This window comes from Podarcis liolepis (genome assembly GCF_965112155.1).
Source record: "Podarcis liolepis genome assembly, chromosome: 2".
Lineage (NCBI taxonomy): Eukaryota > Metazoa > Chordata > Lepidosauria > Squamata > Lacertidae > Podarcis > Podarcis liolepis.
The window spans coordinates 114,699,374-114,726,151 of record NC_139555.1 but is presented as its reverse complement, the minus strand read 5'-3'; the positions used below and the strand labels follow the sequence as shown (position 1 = coordinate 114,726,151).

Below are 26,778 nucleotides of genomic sequence, written 5' to 3'. Positions count from 1 at the left end.
TCCAGTGTAGGGTGAAGAAAGCGCAGAGGCATATAAACCACTCCACAAACAGCACTGGTGCACCTTTTTAACAGTCTCACAAGGGGTGGAAATTGCCACAATGGTGGTTTCCATTACAGGCACATCATGTTGGGACCTCCTGAAATATTAAGCCTGCCCCAAAAGAGCCTCAAAACCTGCATCTTTAAATGGTGTATAAACTGGGCAGGGCTGACAACCGGCTAGTCAGGTCAGCGGTATTATTTAGTGCAGTGGTTCCCAAACTTCTGCACCTGTTTGTTAGATGTTAAGGTGCGTACCAAAAAAAACAAACCAAAAAATTAAAAATGGGGAAGAAGAGCCAGCCCCCCAATCATTGGTACCAAATAACAACCACCAGAAATGTGAATCTGGCTCATTCATTTTATCATTCTCATAAGTGTGCCATTCAGGGCCTTTCCTGGCACTGCTTTAGTTGTTGTTAAAAAAATTAAGAGGTGCCAGTACTCAAAAGAAATGCTGAGGGTGCCAGAACAAAATGGCTGCCACGGGCATCCAAAAATAAAATAAATGACATGACGGTGCTCTGTACTGGTGAGCACTGTCACACACAAAAAGCACTGCTTCTAGCTAATCTGGATGGGACGGCAGGAGAACCAGGATCTGGAAATCTCCTTCCATTGCCATCTTGTTTTGTATAGGCACACCAGAAAAGCCAAATATTGGAATGGAGGAATGTCGTGTGAATCCTTCCCCAGTCATACAGGCCGTTTTCCCAGTCACATACTAAACCACCCCCTCACCCCACTTGCCTCACCTGGTAAAATATAGAAGTTACAAAACATACAATCACACAGAAATAATTAAGCCCACCCCCACTATTATTGTTAAAAAGGAAAAAAAATACTGTGAGAGAAAAAGAACTACACATCTAGTTTGGCCTTAAGGCTGTAACTTATGTTGTCAATTCAAGTAAATCCAATTGGAATTTGTGTGCGGGAACTGTTTCAACATGGGTGTCCTAACCTCATTTATCTTTCCTCATGTTGGCAGACAACCAGCCATTGTTTTAGGATTACCACTTAAAAGAGAAAACCAAAACCATAAGGAATAAGCTGCAGGGCCTGGTTTTGTTTTGTTTTGTAAGAAACAGAACAGGTACATCAGTCAGAAATTGGCCAAGTGGCAATCCTAACCCCTCGGCCTAAGAAACAAAATGGCTGCCGTCAGCCACCAAGGACCAGAACAGAGATTAAATGTTGCGCTAGGCAAATTGCTCGAAACAACTTTGTAAGCAGCTTCATGTGGCAAGCTGTGTGAAGTGGTTTCTCATATGGTTCAGGTGCTTTCACCAGACAAAGCTATTCTAACCCCCTCCACAGTCGACATTGGCATGATGAAAAAAACCCCAAATAAGAGTGGTTCACAAAAATGTATTGGCACGTAAGCGCTTCTGCCACAAGACATTTTGAGCTTTCCCACACACACCGCAAACTGGTCTGAATGGTGAAAAGTGTGGTTTGGTCTCTGTGGTTTGGGCTTGTATAGATACCCAGCAAACAGGTGTGTGTGTTTTGGGGGTGAACCAGACTTTCCTACCCACTCATTTCCTCCTCCTTTTACCCAAATGAATCCCAGGGCAAAAACTGTCTTCCAATTTTATAGAAGAAAAATGATAATAAAAGCAAAGGCAATCTAGAGCAAGAAAACAAAACAAACCCAAAACAGAACAAGTCAAAACGGCCAGTCAGGGTGATGAACCCCAATACCCTCAGTCAAAGGGAACGGGGCAGGGAGGTTTTTTTTTGGGGGGGGGTGTCTCACAGCACTGTTCTCCCCCCAAAAAAACCCCACAGGGCACACAGAGGTAGCAGGTTCAAAAGGTCTCTGTTCCAAGACTCTATTGGTTTCTTGCGCCATGAGGTAATAAAGCTATTGGACTGACTAGCATGGAGCCCTCCCTGCGAGCAAGGGGGAGAGCAACTTGAAAAGTCTTATGTGGGTTTCCATTGCTCCTAATGGGTCTCTTGTGCCATCAGGATTTGCGCCTGTCGCACCCAATGTCCACCCTTGGGTCTGAATCCCTTCGGCTTTGGCAACTTCCACAAGCAGGCCTTTCCTCCGTCCTTTGGACCGTTCCTTCGTCATCTTTTGCAATCCGATTGCCTTTATCCACATTCCGTCTTTCGAGTCTTATTTTGGTATCTTCTCACGTCCAAATCCTATTTTCTGATCCAAGTACACATTCCTCTTGTGAACAAGTGCCGCTGAATGCGTGATTTCTCTCCCCACCCCCCAATCTATTGGATCTTTTCTACTTTATAATCCTTTCCCACTACTCTTCTAATTTCCCTCTTTCCAGCCTGCAATCTCTTCGTTAGTTCCAAACTCTTTCGAGTTTCAATATTCCTGCCCTTCAGATTTGTCTTCCTTAGTTCATATTCTCTTGCCGGGAGATTTTAGCTTATCTCCCTACCATTTATGTTTTCCCACTGTGTTTCATTCCCACCTCTCACTACTTTTGATATCGCTCTCTCCTATTTCGTATTTCTCACCCACTATCTGCTCTCGTGCACTTGGATCCATTCTGTGTGGTTTTTACTAGATTTGTCTCCCTCCTCAGCTTCTGCCTCTCATTCAGGCCATTCGCTTCCCAAACAAAACTATTTACACACTCATACCATTTCTTTCCATCACAGTGGGGGAAACGCCTTACTCAATTCTGGATAAAACGGTCCTTTGAAATATAAACTATACTAGCTTCCCAAGCATCGCTAGCGACCCCTTTGGGCTGGAATTCATAGGAGCAAAGGGAGGGAAGGAAATCAATGAAGATGGGATACTGGAGTAATGCTTTTGGTTTGTTCAAATCCTCCATATTTGCATTGGGCTAAAGGAAAAATGGAAGCATTGAGTGAGCTTTTCTGCACAAATCAGGGTTCTGGAGCAGGGGGTGGTTGCACAACAAATGATATTTCCTGTTTTGTTCCCAAACCTCCCCTCGTATCTGTCCCTTCCTTTGAAAGACTATTGCACTGCCAGAGCATTTAACCAGAATACGCTGCCCCTGGCAAAATGCAATTTCCCTGGCTGGTACTGTAGCACTTTCCTTGTTTTCCCACCTTCAGTTTCTCCATCCCTTGCAGATCTGCCACAGAGACTCTACCCAGTTGCAGAGGATTCTGGGAGTATTCCTGGGGCATCTGAACAATCCACACTCTATCAGGCCATCACCAGATGTGAATTGAGAGAATAGACGCTCAACCAAGCCTGCTGTCCCCCCCAACACTCTTTTGACTGGTGGGTGAGGGTAGGCAGATTCCCTTTCAAGGACACCCATCCATCAGGACCTACTTTCCGACCACAGGGGCTTCAAACCCCATTTTAAACCATACATTACATTAAGTCCCATCAATTAACCTGGTGGGTTTTTAAAAAACAAAAACTGCAAGCAGGACTCTTGCCAATAAAAAGGCCCCCTGAAGCAATTTCATTAATGGAAGCTTTCCTTCCAAGGCAAGCAGACATTTTTGGGAGTGGCGGGGGATTTTTTGGAACCAGTCACTGCTCCACATGTCTGTTTTTAAAAGTGAAGAAATGAAATGGTGCATTTAACATAATTTATAGTTTGTCCCAGATACACAGCATATCCATTTAATGGGAAGGGATACTGCTGTGCCCAACCTGTATCTCCACCATTCTGTAAACTTCCTTTGAAGTATATATTTAAAGGTCATTTTCTCCATTTTGAACGAAATTAGGGCCTGCGCAAATATCACACAAAGAGGATTGTGACATTTAGAAACCTATCTGATTGTGCTTGGTCAGACCAGGCGGAAAAGCCCTAAGATGGTGATGGAGTGGAGAAAGGGAAAAGAACTTAACAGGGGGGAAATATCAAGAATATAAGAAACAGCAGAGAGAAAAAACTCAAGAAACTGTACACACAATAAGAAATGGTTACAATGGGATAAACTGAAATAGAGAGAGAAGAGGCAACCCCCCCCCAAACCAGCTCAGAAAGCAAGAGATTTGACAGTAAGAAAAGCAGACCCCCATCACCCATAATGCAGCTACAGTATACAGCATGTGTAATGTGGGGTGTGCTGGGCTCTCTTAGCCCTATGGCTTCCCCCACAACTTCTAGTCCTGCCTAGGAGATAGGAAGTTTGTGCTTATTACTACTTCCCCTCCCCTATTACCTTGAACCGCCATTTTGAAAAGGCAGCCCCCACTGTCTTTCTGATAAAAGGTACCACGGTATGTTCTGTCTCTTTAGCAGGGAACCTTTGGCTCTCCAGATGTTGATGAACAACATCTCCCATCAACCCCAGCATGGCCAACAGCTGAAGCCCAACAACCGTTGGAAGGTCAAGGGTTTCCCACTTCTGGCCTAATGGAAAGGCACCGGTCTGTAACATCTTGGGCCCCTCACAACTTCTCTTCATGGCTATATCCCCTTTCTGATTCAGATGGTAGCCATCTTAGATCTTCATACCCAGGGAACCTATTCACTGAGAGGTATAATGGTTTCTGCAGCCTAGGTGAGGGTTTCGCCGTGGCTCCACACAATCTTGCAGCGAGGCCCTTGTATCGCCTTACATGTTCGTTTTCTGCCAAAGTATTTCATAAGGATGTTGGTGTCTCTGGTCAGCACCAGCAAAGGAGATGCCCACCTTGAGTCCAGACAGGATCCATGCCTGATTTCCCTTCTCTCTTTTATATATACATGCCATGTTCAAATCTCGACAGGAAGACGCCACAGTTTGCTATCTTGGAATCATCCCATCATGGAGAGATGCCAACTTAAGCCCTCTTCGGCCAACGTCTCTGCTCATCCTACTACCAAGAGACCCGTTGGTGCTGCCATCTTGAATCGCAATCCCACGATAAGCAGTTTAGATGCCATCTCGACGCCCCTCAGGCAGGTGTGCTTATCTACAAGGCCGAGCCAGCAGATTATGATATCGCATTGCAGGTAGGTACATTAGCTCATCTGCCTAGCCCCTCCAAGCAGACGGACCACTTGAGATAGCCCCTCCCACCCGCTCCCCACCCCGCCTCCCACCGTCTTGGGTCCCCTTCACCGCTTCTAGAGTTGTGTCTTGCTTATTAAGAGGTGCCGTTCAGGATCATGGAAGGATCTTGGATCACAACGGGTGCCATCTTGAATTCACCGTCCCCATGGAGTGTTGCCACCTTGAATGCCAAGAGATGCTGTACTTGCTTCCCTCCCCTGCCCCGGCACTGCGGGTGGTGCAGTGATCTCCTGCCAGGTGGGAGAAAAGACGAGTTCTTTCCCTGCCCAGCCTAGTTCAGCACTAGGGTTAATTCCCTCCCCCCACCACTGGAGCCAGGAAGAAAATGACAGAGGAGGGAGCGCAGCCCTGCAGGATCAGTTGGAGGTGTCAGAGTGGACACTACCAGGACCTTCTGTTGGGGAGGTCACAGAGGATGGGGTGGCTGCTTCTTGCCAGCCACCATTGGCCTGGTGAAAAAAAGGAGAGAAACAGTTGTTACAAAAAAAAAAAAAAAATAGAGGCAATTTAATTTGCAGTTTCTTGCAAAGTTCCAACCTGCTAAACCTCTTTTCCTTTCCGTGGGAGTTCTCCTAGCTCCGCTTTCCCAGAGACTGGGGAGTGCTTGTTCCCAGTCCGCCCCCTTGGCACCATTATAGACCATTAGGTGCCAGCAACCTGCCCAACTCTTCTCTGCAACAAAGAATCCGTAATTTTGCTATCAAAAACAGTTCTACAGTAGAAGGAAGAAAGAGTTCAGGGGTGGGTGGGTGGGTGTGTATGTGTGCTGACTCCCTTTATTTTATTGGATCTAATGAGCAGCCCCTGCAAACAGCAGATCACGTGATAAAAGGCTTCTCCTGGACCTTTAACTACTTTGGACTCAGATGAATCATTTTAGTAAGCTTCACCAAGTAAGAAAGAAAACCTCGTATTTCTTTCTTTCCGTTGAGGAGCGTGCACATACCAGAACGTAAAAGTGGGCACATAATTCAGCTCCACAATCATCTCGGGCTTCTCCCTTTAAACGGGCTTCTAGGTCACATGACTCTACTTGGGAAACATGCTGGAATGCTTGCTGAAATCTCAGAAGCCACTGTGGCGTTTGAAGCCACTGACTGGGGCAGGGCTCCCACTACCTTACCTCCCCCATCACTAGCAAGGCCAGAATAAAATATTTGAATCAATTTATATTCAGCCTTTCCTGACATAGAACTGTAATTATGTTTAACGCTGAGCATATGCACAGCTGTGGTTCGAGTCTAGGCTGTCCCCAAAGATAGTGGTTTTGTTTAGTTTTACTAGCAGGAATGTAGTTTATTGATGTGGGAGCATTCAGATATTGCAACCGCCACAAGCTGCTGTTACACAGTTCACCACACTGGGCACAATCCTCTACCCTCACTTGGGTTCTTGTGAGGTCCAGGAGAGGAAAAGTATCTTCAGTCCCTGAATCTCCTCAAACCAAATCTTCTTCATACGCAAGGCATAATTAAATGTCAGCCTGGAAGCTGTGGCAATGGACATCAAGCTCAGATCGTTTTAAAAGGGGATTAGAGGGAGGATTTGCGAGGTGGAATCCAATTGGTGTCCTTGCAGCAAAGCGGACGGCTTTTGCCTACGGGAATCAGAGGGAGGGAATTTTTGCAGATATCCCCCTGCAGCCCCAAAGAATCGGGAAGCCTTCCAGAATAGATGGAAGGGCTGCACAAGGAACTGGCAAAATCGCCTTCCCCTCCTCTTCTCCTAGCAGATTCCTCCCCATCAAAAGCACACCTCTGTGAGTGCTGGGACACCAAATGGATTCCACCCGTAAGAGAACGGCTAGAAACCACAACTGGTTAAATGAAATCTCCACATTCAGAAGCCGTGTATCACCGAACAACCTCTGCCAGGCTATTGCATTCCTGCTCTGCTAGTGGCTTGACCACTGTGGAAAACAGGAGTTGGACTACAGCCTATACATTTCAAATACCTACGATACCACTTTAAACAGTCACGGCTTTATTGAACTGTATTAATTGTTTTGCTGACTCTGTCACTGCAGTTTACTTTATTTATATGCTATTGCGTTGGATATTATAATGATCCCAATGTTTGGGTTTTTCAGCGCTATTGTGATTACTGTGAGCCGCTTTTGAGCTCAGCGCTTGTTGTTGGAAAAGCAGAATGCAAATATCAAATCAAAACCAATGCCTTTCCCTCAAAATAATATTGGGAACTGTAGTTTCTTAACAGTGCTGAGAGGGGCCAGTAGACCGTAATTCCAGCTCACAGAGCTTCAACTTCTCTGTGAAGTAGGACTGAATGCTTGACCGCTCTGGGAATTATAGCTCAGTGAGAAGGAATAGGGGTCTCCTTACAACTCTTAAGCACCATTAATAAACTACTGTTCCCAGAACTCTTTCAGGAAAACCACGAGTGCCTAAAGTAGCATCACAGTGATTATGAGGAACGGCTAAGGGAGCTGGGCATGTTTAGCCTGGAGAAGAGGAGGTTAAGGGGTGATATGATAGCCATGTTCAAATATATAAAAGGATGTCACATAGAGGAGGGAGAAAGGTTGTTTTCTGCTGCTCCAGAGAAGCGGACACGGAGCAATGGATCCAAACTACAAGAAAGAAGATTCCACCTAAACATTAGGATGAACTTCCTGACAGTAAGAGCTGTTCGACAGTGGAATTTGCTGCCAAGGAGTGTGGTGGAGTCTCCTTCTTTGGAGGTCTTTAAGCAGAGGCTTGACAACCATATGTCAGGAGTGCTCTGATGGTGTTTCCTGCTTGGCAGGGGGTTGGACTCGATGGCCCTTGTGGTCTCTTCCAACTCTATGATTCTATGATTCTATGAAATGTTTGGTGCAGATGGGGCCTAGGTGGACCTTTGTCCTAATCTAGCAGGACTCTTGTATAGTGTGAGCCCTGACATGCATGCAGTCTAAAGCAATACATCCCAGACAGAACAAAGTTACCTCTTCAGTGAGAACCAGATGGGTCAAGTCTCCCGACGCACAAACTCACCCTCATTTCTCGTGGACTGTACATCTGGGTGGCAGCCATACTGTCCCCGTAGCCCCCTGGCCCCATCGAGTGACGCATCGATTCCACCTAGTAGTTGAGGGAAGACACATAAAAAGGGCAAAATGACAGCAGGGATGGGGAGAATAAGACAGGAGCAGCAGTTATGCTGGACTGAAAACTTCTCATGAAGACTTGAGTGGGCATTAAGAAGGATCAAGCAATGTGGAGTTTACTCAAAACTGTCAACTGATTTACGGCACTGTTTTGCTATGTAGCGTGTATTTTCCATTTTACGTCAATCTTTCCTCTCTCTTTTTTTCTACAGGGGACAGGGAAAGTTTGTTAAAATTGCCAATTTCCTCTAATTTTCTTCTCTTTTCATTTTTACAGAAAAATAAGACTTCTGCTAGTATTTTGGAAAGTGTTGTGTTTTGGGGGGTTGCAGACCCGGAAGTAACCCGCTCCAGTACTTCCAGGTTTCGGCGGTCCGCAACTCCAAAAAACTGTGCTGGGAGCCAATGTAGGTATTTCAGGACCAGTGTTATATAGTCTCGGCGGCCACTCCCAGTCACCAGTCTAGCTGCCCCATTCTGGAGTAATTGTAGTTTCCGGGTCACCTGCAAAGGCAGCCCCACATAGAGCGCATTGCCGCAGTCCACGTGGGAGATAACTAGAGCATGCCCCGAGCCGTCCCAGGAGGGAAAGGAACTGACCTGTGATGTGGGATACGAGTCTCCATTCAGACCCTGAAGGCCCATGAACATATCCCCAGAGCTGGAGAGGTTGAAGGAGCCGCCGGAGCCTGCCAGAAAACAGAGGAAGGGGCGGGAGCGAAAGACAGCAACAGGGTGACTGGGGGTGGAACGCACGGTTGCTTCGAGTAAAGAAAAAGGTGAACACCACTGCAAAAGGCAACTAGCTGAAGAAGCAAGCCGAGACGACCTGCCTGCAGGAGAAAGCCTTGGCTACTCCAAGGCCGACGGGGGGACGCAAACACGGGCGTGTGGGGGAGCGGGTGTGAGGGGGCACCTCGCCGCTCTGCGCCCAGGAGGGGGCGCACACACTGACCATGGGGGAGTGGGGCGGGGGCGCTGGTGTTGGAGGGATCTCCTTCGGGAACTCCAGCGCATGTTGGAGGGGAGGGTTCCACGTTTCTCCAAACCCAGCGAGGAGGACTCCCGCACCAACATGGGGTGTGGCGGAGCTTTTTTCGGGGGGGAGGGGAGTTACCCGCGGAGGAGGGGGTGTTGGGGGAGTCGCCCCCACTCTGTGCGGCGCTGACAGCCGTTTTCACGGCGTAAATATTGGCTTCCTCTTGGAACTTGCCGATGTTCTTCTTATAGCGGATGCGCTTGTTCCCGAACCAGTTTGAGACCTGGAAGGAGGGAGGGGGGAAGTCCAGGGGGGGGAGGGAAGGTCAAACATGAAGGGATGGGAAGCGGGGAGGGAATGAGGGGGGGAAAAGAGGGGTGGGGAGGGAAGGGGAGGGGATTATGTATTGACAGGTCAGCCAAACAATGAGCTTTTCCTCCCCTCCCCAGCCAACCCTGTCCCATACTCAGGGGCCTCTCTAGCACAGCCTGGGGCCTGCCCCCCCACCTCACCCCCCCCCCAACACACACCCGGGTACCTGTGAGACTGTGATTCCACACTTCTTGGCAAGCTCCTCTTTGGCCTCTTCGCTGGGGTAAGGGTTGCTCAGGTGAGAGTAGAAATACTCATTGAGCACCTCCGTAGCCTGCTTGCTGAAATTGCGCCGCTTCCGCCTGCGAGCGAAAAGAAAAGGATGTGCAGGGTTGGCAGAGGCAGCAATTTGGGAAGAGGAAAAGAAAGGCAGTCGGGGTAAACAGTGGGGTGGGCGTGCAGCATGTGGAATCCAGAAGTATTGTTGTTATTTATGAAATTTGCATTTCGCCCTATACCCACGGGTATCGGGGTGGTGGAACCGAGCTACAGTGGTACCTCGGGTTAAGTACTTAATTCGTTCCGGAGGTCCATTCTTAACCTGAAACTGTTCTTAACCTGAAGCACCACTTTAGCTAATGGGGCCTCCTGCTGCCGCCACACGATTTCTGTTATCATCCTGAAGCAAAGTTCTTAACCTGAAAAACTATTTCTGGGTTAGCGGAGTCTGTAACCTGAAGCGTATGTAACCCGAGGTACCACTGTATTGTTACTTATTAAATTTGTACCCCACCCTTCCTTCAAAAGGAACTCAGGATGCCAAGCGATGAAAACAATTCCGGGCCCCACATTTCTCTCCATAGGGTAGGACTCGAACCAATGGCTTCAAGTTACAAGGAAGGAGACTGCAACTAAACATCTGGAAAAACTTTCTGACAGTAAGAGCTGTTCGGCAGTGGAACGGACTCCCACGAGAGGTGGTGAACTCCCCTTTCTTGGAGGTTTTTAAGCAGAGGTTGGACGGCTGTCTGTCCTGGATGCTTCAGCTGAGATTCCTGCATTGCAGGGGGTTGGACTAGATGGCCTCGGGGTCCCTTCCAACTCTAAAATTCAATGATTCTAAAAGGCTTGTAGGAAGAGGAAGGCGCCACAACGGCAACAGAGACCGTGTCTGCCTGACATTTGATGGGAGGGAATTCCACAGGCCAGGTGCTGTCACCCTGAAGGCCTATATTGTGTAGTAGACTCCAGAGATGGTGGCATCTGCAAGAGGCCCTCAAAAGGTTAGAGACGCGAGGAGAATTAGAGGCTGGGCTATATGCTCTGATAAAATGTGTGGCATCCCTCCTAGCGCTGTGCCACTTGACAAATTGCAGGATTTGAGCATCCCTTGTGTGTTTTGTTTATTGCCTGCTTTTGTTGGAAACTAACATGCAAAAGTCAATGTGTGTCAGGCCGGAGGCTTGGCCAGATACCAGGCCAGATACAAGAATACAGAGGTTTTGCAGGAGTGCTGAAACAGTCCACTGTCCACCCTTGGTGCGCCATTCAGCTTCTTCTGAATCAGATATTTCTATTTTATGTTTTAAGGAGACAGGAATCTAGCCCTTATGGCTATAACATCTTTCCTAAAAGTATGTTAGCAATGCCTGTTGAAATCCCAGCGGGGGAAACAGGGAACCACTGCGGTTGCCAGAGATTGGGGAACAGGTCTTCAGTGTTGTCCCTAGATCATTGCCTCTCTCCTAGCAAATGCAGAATTATGCCAAGAAAAGGTAAAGATTTCAAACACAAACATTTACTCAATTTTCATAATTAAAACAGGTGGAGGAATTAAACTATAACCGATGCAAAATTTTAATTAATGAAGAGTGGACAGCTGCCCTAGAACTCATTCCCCTAACATGCTAGATTTCCACAGGTGGACTACTGCAATGCGCTCTACGTGGGGCTACCTTTGAAGGTGACCCGGAAACTGCAATTAATCCAGAATGCAGCAACTAGACTGGTGACTGGGAGCGGCCGCCGGAACCACATAACACCGGTCCTGAGAGATCTGCTTTGGCTCCCAGTACATTTCCGAGCACAATTCAAAGTGTTGATGCTGACCTTGAAAGCCCTAAACAGCCTTGATCCTATATACCTGAAGCAGCGTCTCCACCCCCATCATTCAGCCCGGACACTGAGGTCCAGCGCCGAGGGCCTACCGGTGGTTCCCTAACTGCGAGAAGCCAAGTTGCAGGGAACCAGGCAGAGGGCCTTCTCGGTAGTGGCACCTGCCCTGTGGAACGCCCTCCCACCAGATGTGAAGGAAATAAGCTAGTGGGCGTTTCAGGATTCCAGGTGGGCGGAAAGGGGTTCTATGCCACATGTTACTGCAGCACTGGTGGGCGGTAAGGAAATTTTACCATCAAGAAAAAAATGCATTGGTGGGCGGTAGGTATAAAAAGGTTGGCTACCCCTGGCTTTTCGATGGCTTTTCTGTGCAAAGTAAAATCCTCTCTAAGAATATAAAGGAAAGCCCTGCTGGGTCAAGCCAAAGGTCTAGGGGAAGCTTAGACTGAGTGTTGCAGAGCTCTTCCCACCTGCGATTCCTGGTACCCGCTATTCAGAGGCATACGCTACCTCTGACAATATTATTGATTTTTCCCCCGATGAAAAATTCAGCATGGTGGAATGTTTTATCCTGCTGTTTTTCTCCCTTCTCTTGTATCAAATCATTCGCTTGGAGTCTTCTTTAAAAAACAAACGAAAAAAACTATTACACCCACAACCAAACAGCACGAACTACTCTGGAAATACTTATTGAAAGGCAGTGTGCAACTTAAAAAAATTAACGAAATCAAGTTTCAGCAGTTCTGCTCGCCACAGCAAGCCTTCCTCCCAACTCTGAAGCTGTGGAAGCAGTGGAAGTTTTGTGCTGACCCCTGCCCCTCTCTCCGGTTCCAAGGAAGGACGAGGACTGGGTTGGCAGCTGTACAGCCACAAGGGTCAAGCCAGCAGACCTTGATCTCTCTTTCCTACTCCTGAGTGTTGCTAACCAGTATGGCCTGAATCCCTTCCTGGGCTTTTTCACAGGGCAGAGAAGCAAAAGGAGCTCTGAACCCCTTATATAGGCAGCAGCTGCAGCTGGCATTCTTCCTGCCTCTCTTAAGCGAGAGGTGCTGGCGGGATGCAACAACCCACAACCAGCAGTGGCTTGTGCCCATTCGGAGTGGTAGGGCAGAAGGCAAGGAGACCAACTCTAGGGGGCACCAGAGTCAACTTATTCGTGTTTTGTCTCTGTCCTTCCTGCCAAGTTTGAAAAGAAGCAATGGCATAAGAAGGGCAGGCAGTGTTAGAAACTCAGTTATATAAAGGTAAGGTAAAGGACCCCTGACAGTTCAGTCCAGTCGCGGATGACTCTGGGGTTGGGGCGCTCATCTCACTTTACTGGCCGAGGGAGCCAACCTTTTGTCCGCAGACAGTTTTTCTGTTTACCTTCCTGCCGGAGCAGTACTTATTTATCTACTTACACTTTGACGTGCTTTCGAACTGCTAGGTTGGCAGGAGCTGGGACAGAGCAACAGGAGCTCACCCCATTGGGGGGATTCAAACCGCCAACCTTCTGATCGGCAAGCCCTAAGGTCAATGGCTTAGACCACAGTGTCACCCGCGTCCCACAGCGGTACCTGTGTCCCTCAGTTATATAAGCTAGGTGCCAAATGGCTCCTTAAACCAGGGTTACAGTCGCCAAAACAGAATGCCTAGTTGCCATTTTTGGGGAAAGGTGGCTCCAAAGTCGTATTTTCCCATACAACTTTTTGGTTCCTGAAATCCGTTCTTGATTGTGCAGATAAAATACAGTGGATAGAACTCTACAGGAGGTGTTGCTAGTGTGAGAAAACTATCAAGATCCAAGGATCTCCGGGCAGGCATCTCCAGATGGGGAAGATGTCTGAAGCCATCGTGGAGCAAAGGTACCTTCACTTGGTCGCAAGTGGCTGGTAACCAGGTGCAAAATGCACCTGGCAAGTTTTGAATGCTGATCTAGGGGGAATCAAGGCTGAGGTTGGTGGGACAGTGCCCCATCTGCACTAAGAGACCAGCCAACCACCCAACAGCACACTCCTTGCCTCTCTTTCCCGCAGGGGAGAACGCAAAGTGGGAAGGGAGGTTTCTTTAGCTAGCGCTGAGCACAGGGACCCAGAATCCCTTTGCTGCGCACTAGATGAAGCCAGAATGCGTCCCACTTGCCTTTCCTGCAGGGAAGGTTTGTTTATTTATATAAAAAAAATTATATGCCACTGTGCCATAAAAATATACCTATCAAAGCAATGTATATAGCAATAAAAACTTAAAACCGTATAACAAAACCCATAAGTTAAAAACAGACATCAATTAAGCACTGTGTAAGGATGTACAGTCGAACCTTGAAAGTCGAACGGAATCCGTTCCGGAAGTCCGTTCGACTTCCAAAATGTTCAGAAGCCGCGTTGGATGTTCGGGTTCCAAAACGTTCGACTCGCAAGGCATTTGAGATCCAAGGTACGACTGTATTATTAATTGCCTCCCCTAGAAAACTCGGAGAGGTGGGCTCTCCTTTCCTGGTAGACAGAGGTGGCTGGCTCCATCAAGCTGGCAGAAGGAACAGAACTTGGCAGCACCAATTTTTGAGCCAGTCAACCACTGTACTCCCTAGCAACAGCCACTGCATGAAGCTGCAGAGCAGGGAATAAAAAAGAAGTGGGGCCAATCCATCGTCTCTGGTGAGAGACCAGCTTGCCTCAACTGTCATCTAGGGACAGTCATTCCCATGAACTTCTCTTCCGCTGGTCATTGTGAGAACTTGTGAATTTAGGACCCAGTGCCTGAGCTTGCTTTCTCCCTCTCTCTCTTCTCTCCCCATCCCTTTCAGCCACTCTGGGTTTCTTCCCGGCTAAGGTAAAGGTAAAGGGACCCCTGACCATTAGGTCCAGTCGTGGCCAACTCTGGGGTTGCGGCGAAACCAGAGCAGCGCGTGGAAACGCCGTTTACCTTCCTGCCGCGGTGGTACCTATTTATCTACTTGCACTGGTGTGCTTTCGAACTGCTAGGTTGGCAGGAGCAGGGACCGAGCAACGGGAGCTCACCCCGTCGCGGGGATTTGAACCGCCGACCATCTGATAGGCAAGCCCTAGGCTCTGTGGTTTAACCCACAGCGCCACCCGCGTCCCAAAGGTAAAACAAAAAACCACTTCAGATATAGGTGAAGTAGTCACCTGGCATCGAGGAAGCGGGATCTCAGGATCATGACAGCCTCGCAGGTGCTTTGCTTCAGCTGCATCTGGATGGAGCTGAACTTCCGGTGGATGATGCTGACCATGCGCTCAATCTCCTTGGGCGACACGGGGCGCGTGCGGCTCTGCTCCCGAAGGAGGTTCATCACATGTGTCGTAAACTCGTTGCAGGCCTGACGAGGAGCAGGTGAGAAAGGGGAAGAGGCTGAGTTGGAGGAGTAGCAGCTCCAATACACAAACCCAAGGAATATTAATACCCCCCAAAAAAAATCCCTGCCCCCAGCTCCTAATGCAAATGTAGGGGACCTGTGCCCCACCCGGATTTTTAATTATGTATTTTTAGTTCTCATTTTGCATTTTTTACATTGTGATCCGTCCCGTAATCTTCTGATGAAGGGTGGTATACAAATTTAATAAATAATAGCAATAATGATAATCACATCCTTACCTGGTTATGACCTAGAAAGCCCTATCTGGTTTTATCCCAGGCTATCTGAAAGATCATATCTCTCTATATGACCCTGACCAGGTGATGAGGTCCTTGGGTGAGCCCCTTCTCTTGATCCCACCAACGTTGGACTCATGCTTGGAGGTGGCAAGAGCGGAAACCTATTCTGGGTTGCTCCAATATTATGGAATTCCCTCCCAAGCAGTGTTGGAAATTAGCCAGCTACGTTTCGCTACTGGCATGGGTCCAATTGTGACGACATGGGAGCTTTCTGGGCACCAGGTGGGCAACTACCATTTAAAAAAACTCTGCCTTAAGTTGTGTGTTTCTCCTTTTGCATACTGGCTCAAGTGAATTGTTGGAAGAGCAAGCTACAATCAAGCAATGCAGTTGAGCTTATAGAATTGCAGAACTGGAAGGGACCCCAATGATCACCCATTTCAACCTCCTGGCAAATAGACATTTCATTGTGCTGAGCGTAACTTAGATGTGGTAATAGAACTCGAGCCCAATGGTTGCCATCAATTTGATTTGAACTGATTTTAGAATGAATTGATTTTAGAATGCTGTATTATTTTACTGCTGTTAGCCGCTGTGAGCCCAGCTTCGGCTGGGGAGGGCAGGATACAGTGGTGCCTCGCAAGACGAAATTAATTCGTTCCGTGAGTTTTGTCGTCTTGCGATTTTTTTCGTCTTGTGAAGCACGGTGTTGGGAAAGTTTTGGAAAAGCTTCAAAAATCACCAAAGTCTTTTAAAACCTCAAAAAAGGCTACCTCTATGAGTTGCTCCTCGAAGTCAAGTCGCAACTGTATTAATGGTGTTAAGAAAAAGGAAACAAACTTGCAAGACGTTTCCGTCTTGCGAAGCAAGCCCATAGGGAAAATCGTCTTGCGAAGCAGCTCAAAAAACCAAAAACCCTTTCGTCTTGCGAGTTTTTTGTCTTGCGAGGTATTCGTCTTGCGAGGTACCACTGTATAAATAAAATTTTATTTTATTATTATTTAAGGTGCCGTTTGGCACCTAGTTGATACATCTGAGTTTCCAACACTGCTCCCAAGAGAGGTTAGAAACGTCTGTCTCCCTCCTTGTTACGTATACGAAGAACTTCCTGTTCAGAAAGGCCTTTGAAAACTGATGCGCCGCCAGTCGGCCGCCAAGCAAGCTGGATTTTAAACTGGCGCCCCCAAACGTGTTTCAATGTGGTTCCAACTACGTGTTGTTAACTGGCTTGCTTTTGCATTTCATAATGGGTGTTCTTGAACATGGTGGAAGCCGCCGCAAGTCCCAACCTGGAAGAAACTCAGGGCAGGAATACAACATATATAATCAGCACCACCACCATCCTTACCTGCTCGTATTTCTCCAGCTCTGAGTGGTAGATCTGGCGGATCTGGGAGAGCTTGTTGCGGTAATCGGAGTGCTCAATGGAGTTATCTGGGGACACCCCCCCTGCCGCCGCGGCCGCTGCTGCCGCCGCCGCAGACCCACCCCCTTTCTCTGGGCCGGCCACCCCCTCGGCCAGCAGCATATTGTCCAAGCGCATCAGCTGGGGGTCCACCGGCTCCTCCTCCTGGGAGCTTCGGATGCTCAGTCCTAAAAAGGTAGACGGCAGGGGGAAGGAAGGAGTTAACGGTGGGGCGGCCATGTTCACACACACACACACACACACACACACACACACACACAGGCATTCCCAGCCCCCCCTTTCCTGCCCTTCCTTGGTGGGCTTCCCCTCCTCCCTCCCCCCTCCCGGTGCCTCCTTCCTCTTTTGTCGCTTGGCAGGAGACTAGGTCACCCCGAGGTCGTTGCCACGGCGACGGCGGGCCCAGAAAAGGGGTAGCAACTTTTGGCAGACAGACACAGAGATATGGGGGGGGGGGACGGAGAGAGAAGAAGAAAGAAGAAAGAAAGAGCAGAAAAGAGGCCCGAGGTTGAACCAAAGAAGCAACATATTGAGGATCCCAAGGAGAGAAAGGGGAAAAAATAGGGCCCCCTAACTCAACGCCCCCCCCCAGCACCACCTCCAATGTCAAAGCTGCCCCTCCGTTTGGAGACTGGCTCTGCTGTTTTGGCTTTGAATTGCCACCTGATCCGCATTTTCCACGGAGGAAAAAGAACCAAGACTCTGGCAGCACCCCAGACTTGATTTATTATGGCACTGAGCTTTCAGGCCCTAATTATTTTGCTAAGTCTCTCTAAGGCAGGGGTGGCAAGCTCAGTCTGGCCCACTGAGCGTTTCCTGCCCTCTCCCCATCCCAAAGACCCTACAAATGTTGGCGATGGGAGGCAAAGCCACACAAAAATTCAAGGAGGGTGGCCGGTCGTTCCACCCCCCGCCCTGACCATTGATATGATCAAATATCAATCATTTGATAAGCAAAGAGGGGAGCGACAGCCCTCTTCCCGGCATGCGGCCCCCGCCCCGCAAGGTTAGCGGCCACTGGTGTCGCAAGACTCTTTGTTGATCTCGCATATATTTAGCAGCCGGGTGTCTTCACCGGCCAAAAACCGTCTGTAGGTCAGGCCGACCCGAAAACACAGCAGAGCAGCAGGGGGCCAGTTTAATGTTTAAAAAAGGAGTAACACGGCTGCCAACAACAAAACCCGAAGCGAGAAACCCCCTTGCCTACTCCTGTCCCTTTAAGAGAACTTTGCTGGGCAGAAATCCATGGCCCAGCGCCAGACAGGATCTCCAGGCCTACAGCTGAGCCTCAAAGTCCTGTTAAAGAGACCAGCCACGTTCACACTGAATAGCTGAAGCACTCTCAGACCACTTTAAACACTCCCCAAGAAAGCTGGGAACTGTAGTTGGTTACTGGGAAGAGGGACAAGCTCTTAAACCACTCTGGGAATTGTGGCTCTGGGTTGCAGGAAGCCATGGCTGTTTAAAGTGGTATATTCTCCTCCCAGAGTGGCTTAACAGCTCATCCCTCTTCCCAAGTACTGCTGGGAATTCTAGCTCTCAGCACCCGTAACCAACTACAGTTCCCAGGTTTCTTTGAAGGAAGCCACGACTGTTTAATGTGGCATCTATTGCAGTGCTTTAAACGGATGGCCACTGGTAGCCTTAAGGTAAAGTTAAAGGGACCCCTGACCATTAGGTCCAGTCGTGGCCGACTCTGGGGTTGCAGCGCTCATCTCGCTTTATTGACCGAGGGAGCCGGCGTACAGTTTCCGGGTCCTGTGGCCAGCATGACTAAGCCGCTTCTGGCGAACCAGAGCAGCACACGGAAAGGCCGTTTACCTTCCCGCCGGAGCGGTACCTATTTATCTACTTGCACTGGTGTGCTTTCAAACTGCTAGCTTGGCAGGAGCAGGGACCGAGCAACTGGAGCTAACCCCGTCGCAGGGATTCGAACCGCTGACCTTCTGATCGGCAAGTCCTAGGCTCTGTGGTTTAACCCACAGTGCCACCCGCGTCCCTTCTGGTAGCCCCTATAGAAGCATGAGGTGGGGGGGAATGCACCACTGCTTGAAACACTGGAAAGCACATCTGTCAAATGCACTGGCAAAGGCCGGGGGAAACTGAACTCACCCCACGGGAGAAAATCCTGTTGCCAAGTACATGGGGTTTTTTGTTCATTTTGTTCTTAACACAGTTCTAATAGGATTATTGGGATGCGGGTGGCGCTGTGGGTTAAACCACAGAGCCTAGGGCTTGCCAATCGGAACGTTGGCGGTTCAAATCCCTGCAACGGGGTTTGGTCCTGTTGTTCGGTCCCTGCTCCTGCCAACCTAGCAGTTGGAAAGCACACAGTGCAAGTAGATAAATAGGCACGGCGTTTCCGTGCGCTGCTCTGGTTCACCAGAAGTGGCTTAGTCCTGCTGGCCACATGACCCGGAAGCTGTACGCCGGCTCCCTCGGCCAATAAAGTGAGATGAGCGCCGCAACCCCAGAGTCGTCCACGACTGGACCTAATGGTCAGGGGTCCCTTTACCTTTAGTAAGATTATAAAGAACTATACAACATATTATGCTGAATACAGCAACTTTGACCTGACAAGATGTAGAGAACATAATTTTGAAAACTGCGCAGTTGTCCAGGATTTTTCCAAAACAAAACAGATAAATATCACTTGACTCGGGAAGAGAGAAAAAAAAAAGGACAAGCGTTGATCCTTCCGGCACCTCTCAGTTTAAGCTCCCAAAGTCTTGTTTTTACAGGACATTAGTGCACACCCCTGTGCCTTTCACCCAACCCTCTTTTCTGGTTGAAGAGGTTTGGTGGGTTTCTGAAGCAACACAAAAAATATGTTTAACCAGTAGGAGAACCGGGAAGAGCGATCCACGATGCAAACCGCCTAGAACTCTTGCCAATAGAGCATTGCCTATGTATGCTCATGATAGCAGAGCTTCAGGTGGTGTGGCACATTATAAGGAGAGAGAGAGAGAGAGAGAGAGAGAGAATGAATGAATATGCATTGCATACAAAAGGACCCTAGGTCAAACCCCAGCATCTATGGCTAAAAGGCTCAGGGTGGAGGTGATAGGGAAAAACTTTTGCTTCAGATCCCAGAGAGCCACTGCCAGTCAAGAAGTGGCAATATTGGGCTAAACAGACAAATAGGCTTACCTGGCATAAGGTAGGTACTTTTATTGAAACAGTAGTTCACCCCTGTATTAACTGCTACTATAAAAGACCCAAATTCTGCTCCTTGAAAGTTCATTTCAGAGGGGAGTGAATTCGCTGCTGTTTCCCTACAGATTTTTCCTCCGGCAGTGAAAACATATTTAAATTGGAGGAAGAGAAGGGGCAGGGAGGAATACCGTATTTTTCGCCCTATAGGACGCACGTAGATTGGGGGGGGGGAGAATAAAGGGGGGGGGAATTTTTTTTTTTCCCCAGGCACGGGGCTGGGGCAGCCCGAGCATCCCCCGACGCCAGCCCCCAGAACGGGACCCAGAGTGATGCCGAAGCTGCGTGCAGTTTTGGCATCGCTCTGGGAGCTTGCGGGGCTGGGGGAGGGGGAAGCCCTCCGCCAGCCTCCAAACCAGGTGGGGAGACAGCGAGATGGCGCGCTGTGCCTCTCCCGCTGTCCCCAGAGTTTGCGGGGTTGGCGACGGGGAGGAGCAGGCTTCTCCCCCCCCGCCAGCCTTCTAACCAAGTCGGGGGACAGCGGGAAAGGCGCGCTGCGCCTCCCGCTGTCCCCCGAGCTTGTGGGGCTGGCGGTGGGGCTCTCCTGAAGCCTGCATTCGCCCCATAGGACGCACACACATTTCCCCTTCATTTTTGGAGGGGAAAAAGTGCGTCCTATAGGGCGAAAAATACGGTAAATCCTTTTCTGCTAGTATGCAGGAAGGTGAACAAGGAGCAAAGTCCCACTCATATTCGGGGATGAATTGCAAAAATAAGTAAATAAAGTTAGTAAGGGGCTATCCAGCTACATCACCGAGTTATTTAAGTGCAAGGATTTTAATGGATCTGCCCTGAATTTGACTGATGTTAAACTATCACCCAGTGCATTTTAAGAGTGTTTATTGCGGCTGCTATTTTTATACCTCACTATAATCACAGCTGTGTTATCAACACAGGACAAACAGGCATCCCTTTTGCGGCGAAGATTTATGAGCCTCTTGGGGCCCATTCTGGCATTCTAATCCTCGGGGGGGATTATGACTGCCCCAAGGGAGAGTGGGGCACTAACTCTGCCCTCCCCTCGTCACTTTCCACCAGCCGAAGGCAAAATACCAGCAGCAGGGGGGAGATTGCTCTACTCATCTAGGTCCCCTACACAATTTAGGATCCTGGACAGCCAGGGGACTAAATCAAACAGAGAACCTACAGAAGCAGAAAAAGGCTCTCCACTTCAGGAGTTAATACTCGCAACTAGCAGAGGGCAATGAGAAGTGGGGAAGGTACAGGAAGGAGCATAGCTTAAGGGCAGAACGTTTGACTTGTGTGCAGAACATCCTAGGAAGTGTAAGGAACTTGGATACAGTGGTACCTCAGGTTACATATGCTGCAGGTTACAGACTCCACTAACCCAGAAATAGTACCTTGGGTTAAGAACTTTGCTTCAGGATGAGAACAGAAATCGTGCTCCGGCAGTGCGGTGGCAGCAGGAGGCCCCATTTGCTAAAGTGGTGCTTCAGGTTAAGAACAGTTTCAGTTTAAGAACGGACCTCCAGAACGAATTAAGTACTTAACCCAAGGTACCACTGTACTCTCATCGCCAAATGGCACCTTAAACCTAAGTTACAATCGCCGCAATGGAATGTCTAGGTGCTATTATTACTATTATTATCATCATTTCTATACCACTTTATATTTTAAAGAACAAATCTCAAAGCGGTTTACGACACATTAAAACATCAAACAAAACAATCCAGAATAAAACAAATTCAAGCGTCAAGAAAAAAATATTTCACATCCTTCTCTAAGTGACATTTTGCTTCCCCCAGTCACCAGTCCAGCACCTAGAGATTTCCACGTGGTCGCAACTGGATCCGCACCCGTCACAAAACACGCCTAATTTCTAATTTCTAACACTGGTCCCAGGTTTGATCCCCAGCATCTCCCTTTCCTGCAACCCTGGAGAACCACTGCCGTTCAGTGTAGACCTGCGGTTCCCAAATATTTCCCCTTAGAAATTGCTGAGGACCACTAAATGATTTTTCTGACTGTTATATTAATTTCTGACTGAATTAATTTTATAATGAAATGATTTTAGAATGTTTTATCATTTTACTGTTGTTAGCCGCTCTGAGCCCGGCTTCGGCTGGGGAGGGCGGGATATAAATAAAATTTATTATTATTATTATTATTATTATTATTATTATTATTATTATTATTATTATTGCTGTAATGCACTGTGCTAGATGCTGCGTGGTTTTTAACAGAGTTAAGGTTCAAACTTTTATCTCCAGCCTCCTGTTAACTTGGCTTCCGATCTTCTCCACTTCTCTCAAGTGCTTCCTCCCCCTATTATTTATTATTTGTATTATTTGTATTTATTGAATTTATATACTGCCCTGTACCCAGGGGTCTCAGGGCGGTTCACAGAATAAAATCAAGATTTACCGTAAAACCACAAAATACCTAATAAAAGTAAAAAACAACAACTCAATAGTCCCCCCCCTCCAAAAAAAACCAAACACTGCCACATTTTAAAAGGGCATAGGATCAACCAAAGGCCTGGTTAAAAAAGAACGTTTTTGCGTGGCACCTAAAGGTGTGTGATGAAGGCGCCAGGTGAACTTCCATGGGGAAAGCATTCCACAGACGGGGAGCCACTGCTGAGAAGGCCCTGTTCTTGTGTTGCCATGCTCTGGACCTCTCAAGGAGACGGCACACGAAGGAGGGCCTCAGACGATGATCTCAGGGTCACTTCCCCCTAGTCACTTCCGGGCCATCCTGTTCACCTTCCCGGAAGATTTCTGGATTCCAAGAATGATGAAGCAGCAGCAGCAGAGCCCGCCATCCTTCACAGACACACTGTGGACGTCCTGAATGAAACTCATGGACCACCTCTGGGCCGTGGCACACAGCGTGTGAACCCTGAGCTAGATGCACCAATGATCTAAGGCAGCACCTTTTGCTCCTAGCGTGCTCCCTGCCTTTCCACCCATTGCATGGTGTTAGAACGCATGGTGTTAGAACACCAAAATCTCCCGTTCACAGTCCCCCAAGGTGAAGAGAGGATCAGCTATCCCATAATCCCGTACACCAGTTAAGAATGTATGCAGGGATGTTACTTTAGGTCTCTGCAATGTTTCCACTTGGTCCTAATAAAAGGTATTTCCCCTGCTGCTCCCTTTTTAAGAGGATGCTCTATAAATAGCCACCTCTCTCTGGCTGCGAAGATAAAATCCAGAGCCATCCCGACTGTGTTTTTCAAGCATCCTTGGGGAGGTAGCTGCAAACGACCGCTGGACTTCCAGCAGTAATTCAACACCAAACTACGGCTGAGTGTTAACAGCTGAGGAGTAGCAGGAACGCCCAGCGGAGGCTGAGCGATAACTATCAGGGTGAACCTACCTCTGCAAGAGGCCTCCCCAACCTGGCGCTTCAAACTACAACTCCCACCAGCTCCGGCCAACATGTTTTACCTAAAAGCCTGTTATTTTGGGTCCCTGTATCTTAATAAAATCCATGTTCAGGTTTTTCATAAAAGCTGGTTTGAAGAGCCTCACGTGGATTATCTCAGTAATGCTTTCACCAGACCCTGCAAATTTTGTTGGCAACCATCAGTCTCGAGATACAATGGAGTGTGCCACTGAGGGTGAAGTCAAACTGCTGTGAATTAAAAGGTAAAGGGACCCCCTGACCATTAGCTCCAGTCGTGACTGACTCTGGAGTTGCAGCGATCATCTCGCTTTATTGGCCGAGGGAGCCGGCGTACAGCTTCCGGGTCATGTGGCCAGCATGACTGAGCCGCTTCTGGAGAACCAGAACAGCGCACAGAAGCACCATTTACCTTCCCGCCGGAGTGGTACCTATTTATCTACTTGCACTTTGAGGTGCTTTCGAACTGCTAGGTTGGCAGGAGCAGGGATTGAGCAACGGGAGCTCACCCTGTCGCAGGGATTCAAACCGCCGACCTTCTGATCGGCAAGCCCTAGGCTCTGTGGTTTAACCCACAGCACCACCTACGTATTATACAATTGTGGAGTCGGAAGGGATCCCAAGGGTCATCTAGTCCAACCCTCTGCAATACAGGAACAGCAAAACTATGTCACCTGCTTTGATACTCTTATTGTATGTGGAGGGAGGGCTGGGGCGTTGACAGTGGTTTGTTTATACAGTTCAGATTACTGTTAGAGGCTTCACAAACCATGGTTTATGGCGCCGAAGGGTCTTGGGGCTGAACACTGCTCCCCTCCATTTGAACCAGGGAACTCCGGCTTAAAAACAAGCCAGGATCTTTGTGCCAAGTGCGAAGGAAGAGAGGAATGAGCTCTCTCCACACCAGTGCTCCTTCCTGGCTTCACAGACCGCAGTTTATGTAGCCCCAAAGGCCCATCTGAACTGGGAGTTAATGGCCAAGCACTAAATTTTATCAAGAAAGTCCCTAGCCGAAGCTCTTTGCCACTCCAGCCCAGCCTCTTCACAACGTCTCCTTGTAATAAATAAATTCTGCTTCCTTGGAGGTTTTTAAGCAGAGGTCAGGTGGCCCTCTCAACTCCTTCCTCCACCCACCCAAAAAACCCTTTTTGCTTCTTTTCCCCCCGCGGCATTTGCCTGCAGTTCCCCCTTTTCAAATTCACAGAATCATAAGAGTTTGAAGGGTCAGCTAAGTCCCACTCCCTGCAAGGCAGGAATCTTTTGTCCAATGTGGGGCTCAAACCCACAACCCTGAGATTAAGAGTTACCTGTCACAGCCTAGCCTCCCTCGCAGGACTGTTGTGTGGACAAAAAAGGAGTGGGGCAGAGGGGAAACCACCTTGATTGAGCTCCTTGGGAGAAAAGGGGGGATAGAAATGGAATAATAACTAAATAAATGCTAAACTGCACTAAGTCCTGCCCCATCCCTGTCCTGCCTATTTCTGCCTGGCCTCTTATGTCAGACATCCAAATTATTCACACATGACCACCCTCTCCCAATTACTAGGCCTATAGGACCTGTTTTATGTTCAATCAAAAGAGGTGCGTTGATTTAAACAGGCCCAATTTGCATTTATTTTGTTTTATTGCAACTTGCACAGCCTTTGCAGCTGCCAGATCTCCTCAAGGGCGCCATTTCACAACCGCAGCTGCCAAGGGCACCAATTTAACTGCCAGGTTTCGCAGGCTAAAGATAAAGAGGGGGGACAAGCGAAATTCAGCAAGATCCAAAGCACCGCTCTTGAACACATTTAAGATTGAACCGTGTTCTTTATTTTAAAAAAGTGTCCTCCATAAAACAAAAGGGGTCTGTGGATCCTGCCTTCCACCATCCCATTCCTCCTTTCAGAAAGACACTCTTCCCTGGTCTACAGGGTTAAATATACATATATTGGAATCACAGAATTGTAGAGCTGGGGTGCCAAGGGTCATCTAGATAGATAGATAGATTCTTTATTGTCATTACACTAGTGCAACATTGCACCAGTGCAACGAAATTGGATGCCATCCCTTAAAAACAAAAGCAAAACAACAGCAACAACCAAACAAACCACCTTCCAACCACACCCACACCCACACCCATCAAACTCCCAGGTCTCACTATCGAGTTACAGCATTCAACAAGGCCACAGCTCTTGGATAGAAACTATTTTTCAGTCTATTTGTCCTTGACTTGATGTTTCTATACCTCCTGCCAGAAGGCAGTAGTGCAAACAGACTGTATCCCGGGTGAGATGGATCCTGCAGGATGTTGTTTGCTTTCCTAAGGCAACGGGAACCGTACAGTTCTTCCAAAGGTGGAAGAGGGTGCCCAATAATCCTTTGGGCTGTGGTTATGACCTTCTGGAGCACCTTCCTCTCCCTAGCTGTACAACTGGAGAACCAAGCACAAATACAGTATGTAAGTATGCTCTCTATGGAGCCTCGGTAGAAGGACACCAGCAGTCTCTCACTCAGATTGTTCTTTTTTAAAAGTCTGAGGAAATAAATTCTCTGCTGGGCCTTCTTCACCAGAGCAGTGGTATTTGCGCTCCAAGTCATGCCCTGATCCATAATCACTCCCAAATCACTCCAACCCCCTGCCACGCAGGAATCTCTTGCCTAACGTAGGGTTCGAACCCACAACCCGGAGAATAAGAGTCTCGTGCTCTACCAACTAAGCTACATTACCTTGTTTCGAAAATCGTTTTTGGGCTGTGAAAGTCGTAACATACATGTTAGCTCAGTACGATTTTCTTCCATCGGACTAGATGACCCCCAGGGTCCCTTCCAACCCTACGATTCTATGATTTCTAGGTTCGAAAAGGTTCCACTCTAAGGATAAGCCCAGGCCAGGTGTGAGGAAACTTTGGCTCTCCTGAGATTGCTGAACTCCACCTCTCAGGAGCCCCAGCAAGCATGGTCCAGGACAAGGGATGATGGGAGTTGTAGTTCAGCAACACCTGGAAGGCTGAAGCTTCCCCACATCTGATCTAAAACAAATAAATATATAAAGCCACTTCTGAGCACCTCTCACCCTTGGGAAGCTGGCCTATCCTATCTGAGCCAAAACAAGGCCTGAGGCCTGTACTGCTGGGCCTGAGAAGCTTCCAATGACAATAATACTTGTATTTTTCTTCATAAACCCTAATAAAAACTCTATTTTTTTTTAAAAAAGAGCTCCCATTTTTAATATAATGTTAACTCTGGGGTGAGGATGGCATCATGGGAGATTCAGATGGCAGCCTCGTTTTTAAGTCTCTTTTACTATCAAGGGGCCCAGCTCGGCTTCTGCGAAGACGCCGCGGACCCCGACAAGAGAGCAACGTTCACCACGAAACAACAGATTCCCATGTATACACTGTGAGGAAAGTCACTGCAGCTCCTCCAGATGCAGGCGAGCATATGGATCTCTAAAAATAAAGGAGCCGTGGCACATTTTGCCTCCTGTGGAGGACGCCGGGCCTTGCCTCCCACCTTAACAATGAAAGCAACAGATGCTCTTTCCAGCCATGGGAAACGCAGCTAATTTATGTTCTTTCTAATTTATGTCTTTTGGGGAAGGGCAGCAGCTCAGCGGAGAAGCATCTGCGCCCAGCGCTGAAGGCCCGGGTTCAATTCCTTGGCATCT

General features: G+C 48.3%; 1 protein-coding gene across 4 annotated transcripts in view; it reads right to left on the bottom strand.

The window, feature by feature from the left end:
• Positions 1 to 384: 384 nt before the first annotated feature.
• Positions 385 to 26,778, bottom strand: part of PBX2 (PBX homeobox 2) — a 38,739-nt gene continuing 12,345 nt past the window's right edge. For 2 of the 4 annotated variants that reach the window (XM_083492971.1, XM_083492972.1), the window contains exons 3-9: positions 16,473 to 16,717; positions 14,659 to 14,849; positions 9,645 to 9,780; positions 9,341 to 9,389; positions 8,728 to 8,816; positions 8,015 to 8,101; positions 385 to 5,467 (exon numbers count right to left, since the gene is read on the bottom strand). In XM_083492971.1, the coding sequence (XP_083349097.1) occupies positions 5,375 to 5,467; positions 8,015 to 8,101; positions 8,728 to 8,816; positions 9,341 to 9,389; positions 9,645 to 9,780; positions 14,659 to 14,849; positions 16,473 to 16,717 (890 nt within the window). In that variant the 3' untranslated portion in view covers positions 385 to 5,374. Of the gene's footprint in view, positions 5,468 to 8,014; positions 8,102 to 8,727; positions 8,817 to 9,244; positions 9,390 to 9,644; positions 9,781 to 14,658; positions 14,850 to 16,472; positions 16,718 to 26,778 lie in introns of all 4 variants that reach the window. The other 2 variants (XM_083492969.1, XM_083492970.1) reach the window with 1 other exon arrangement.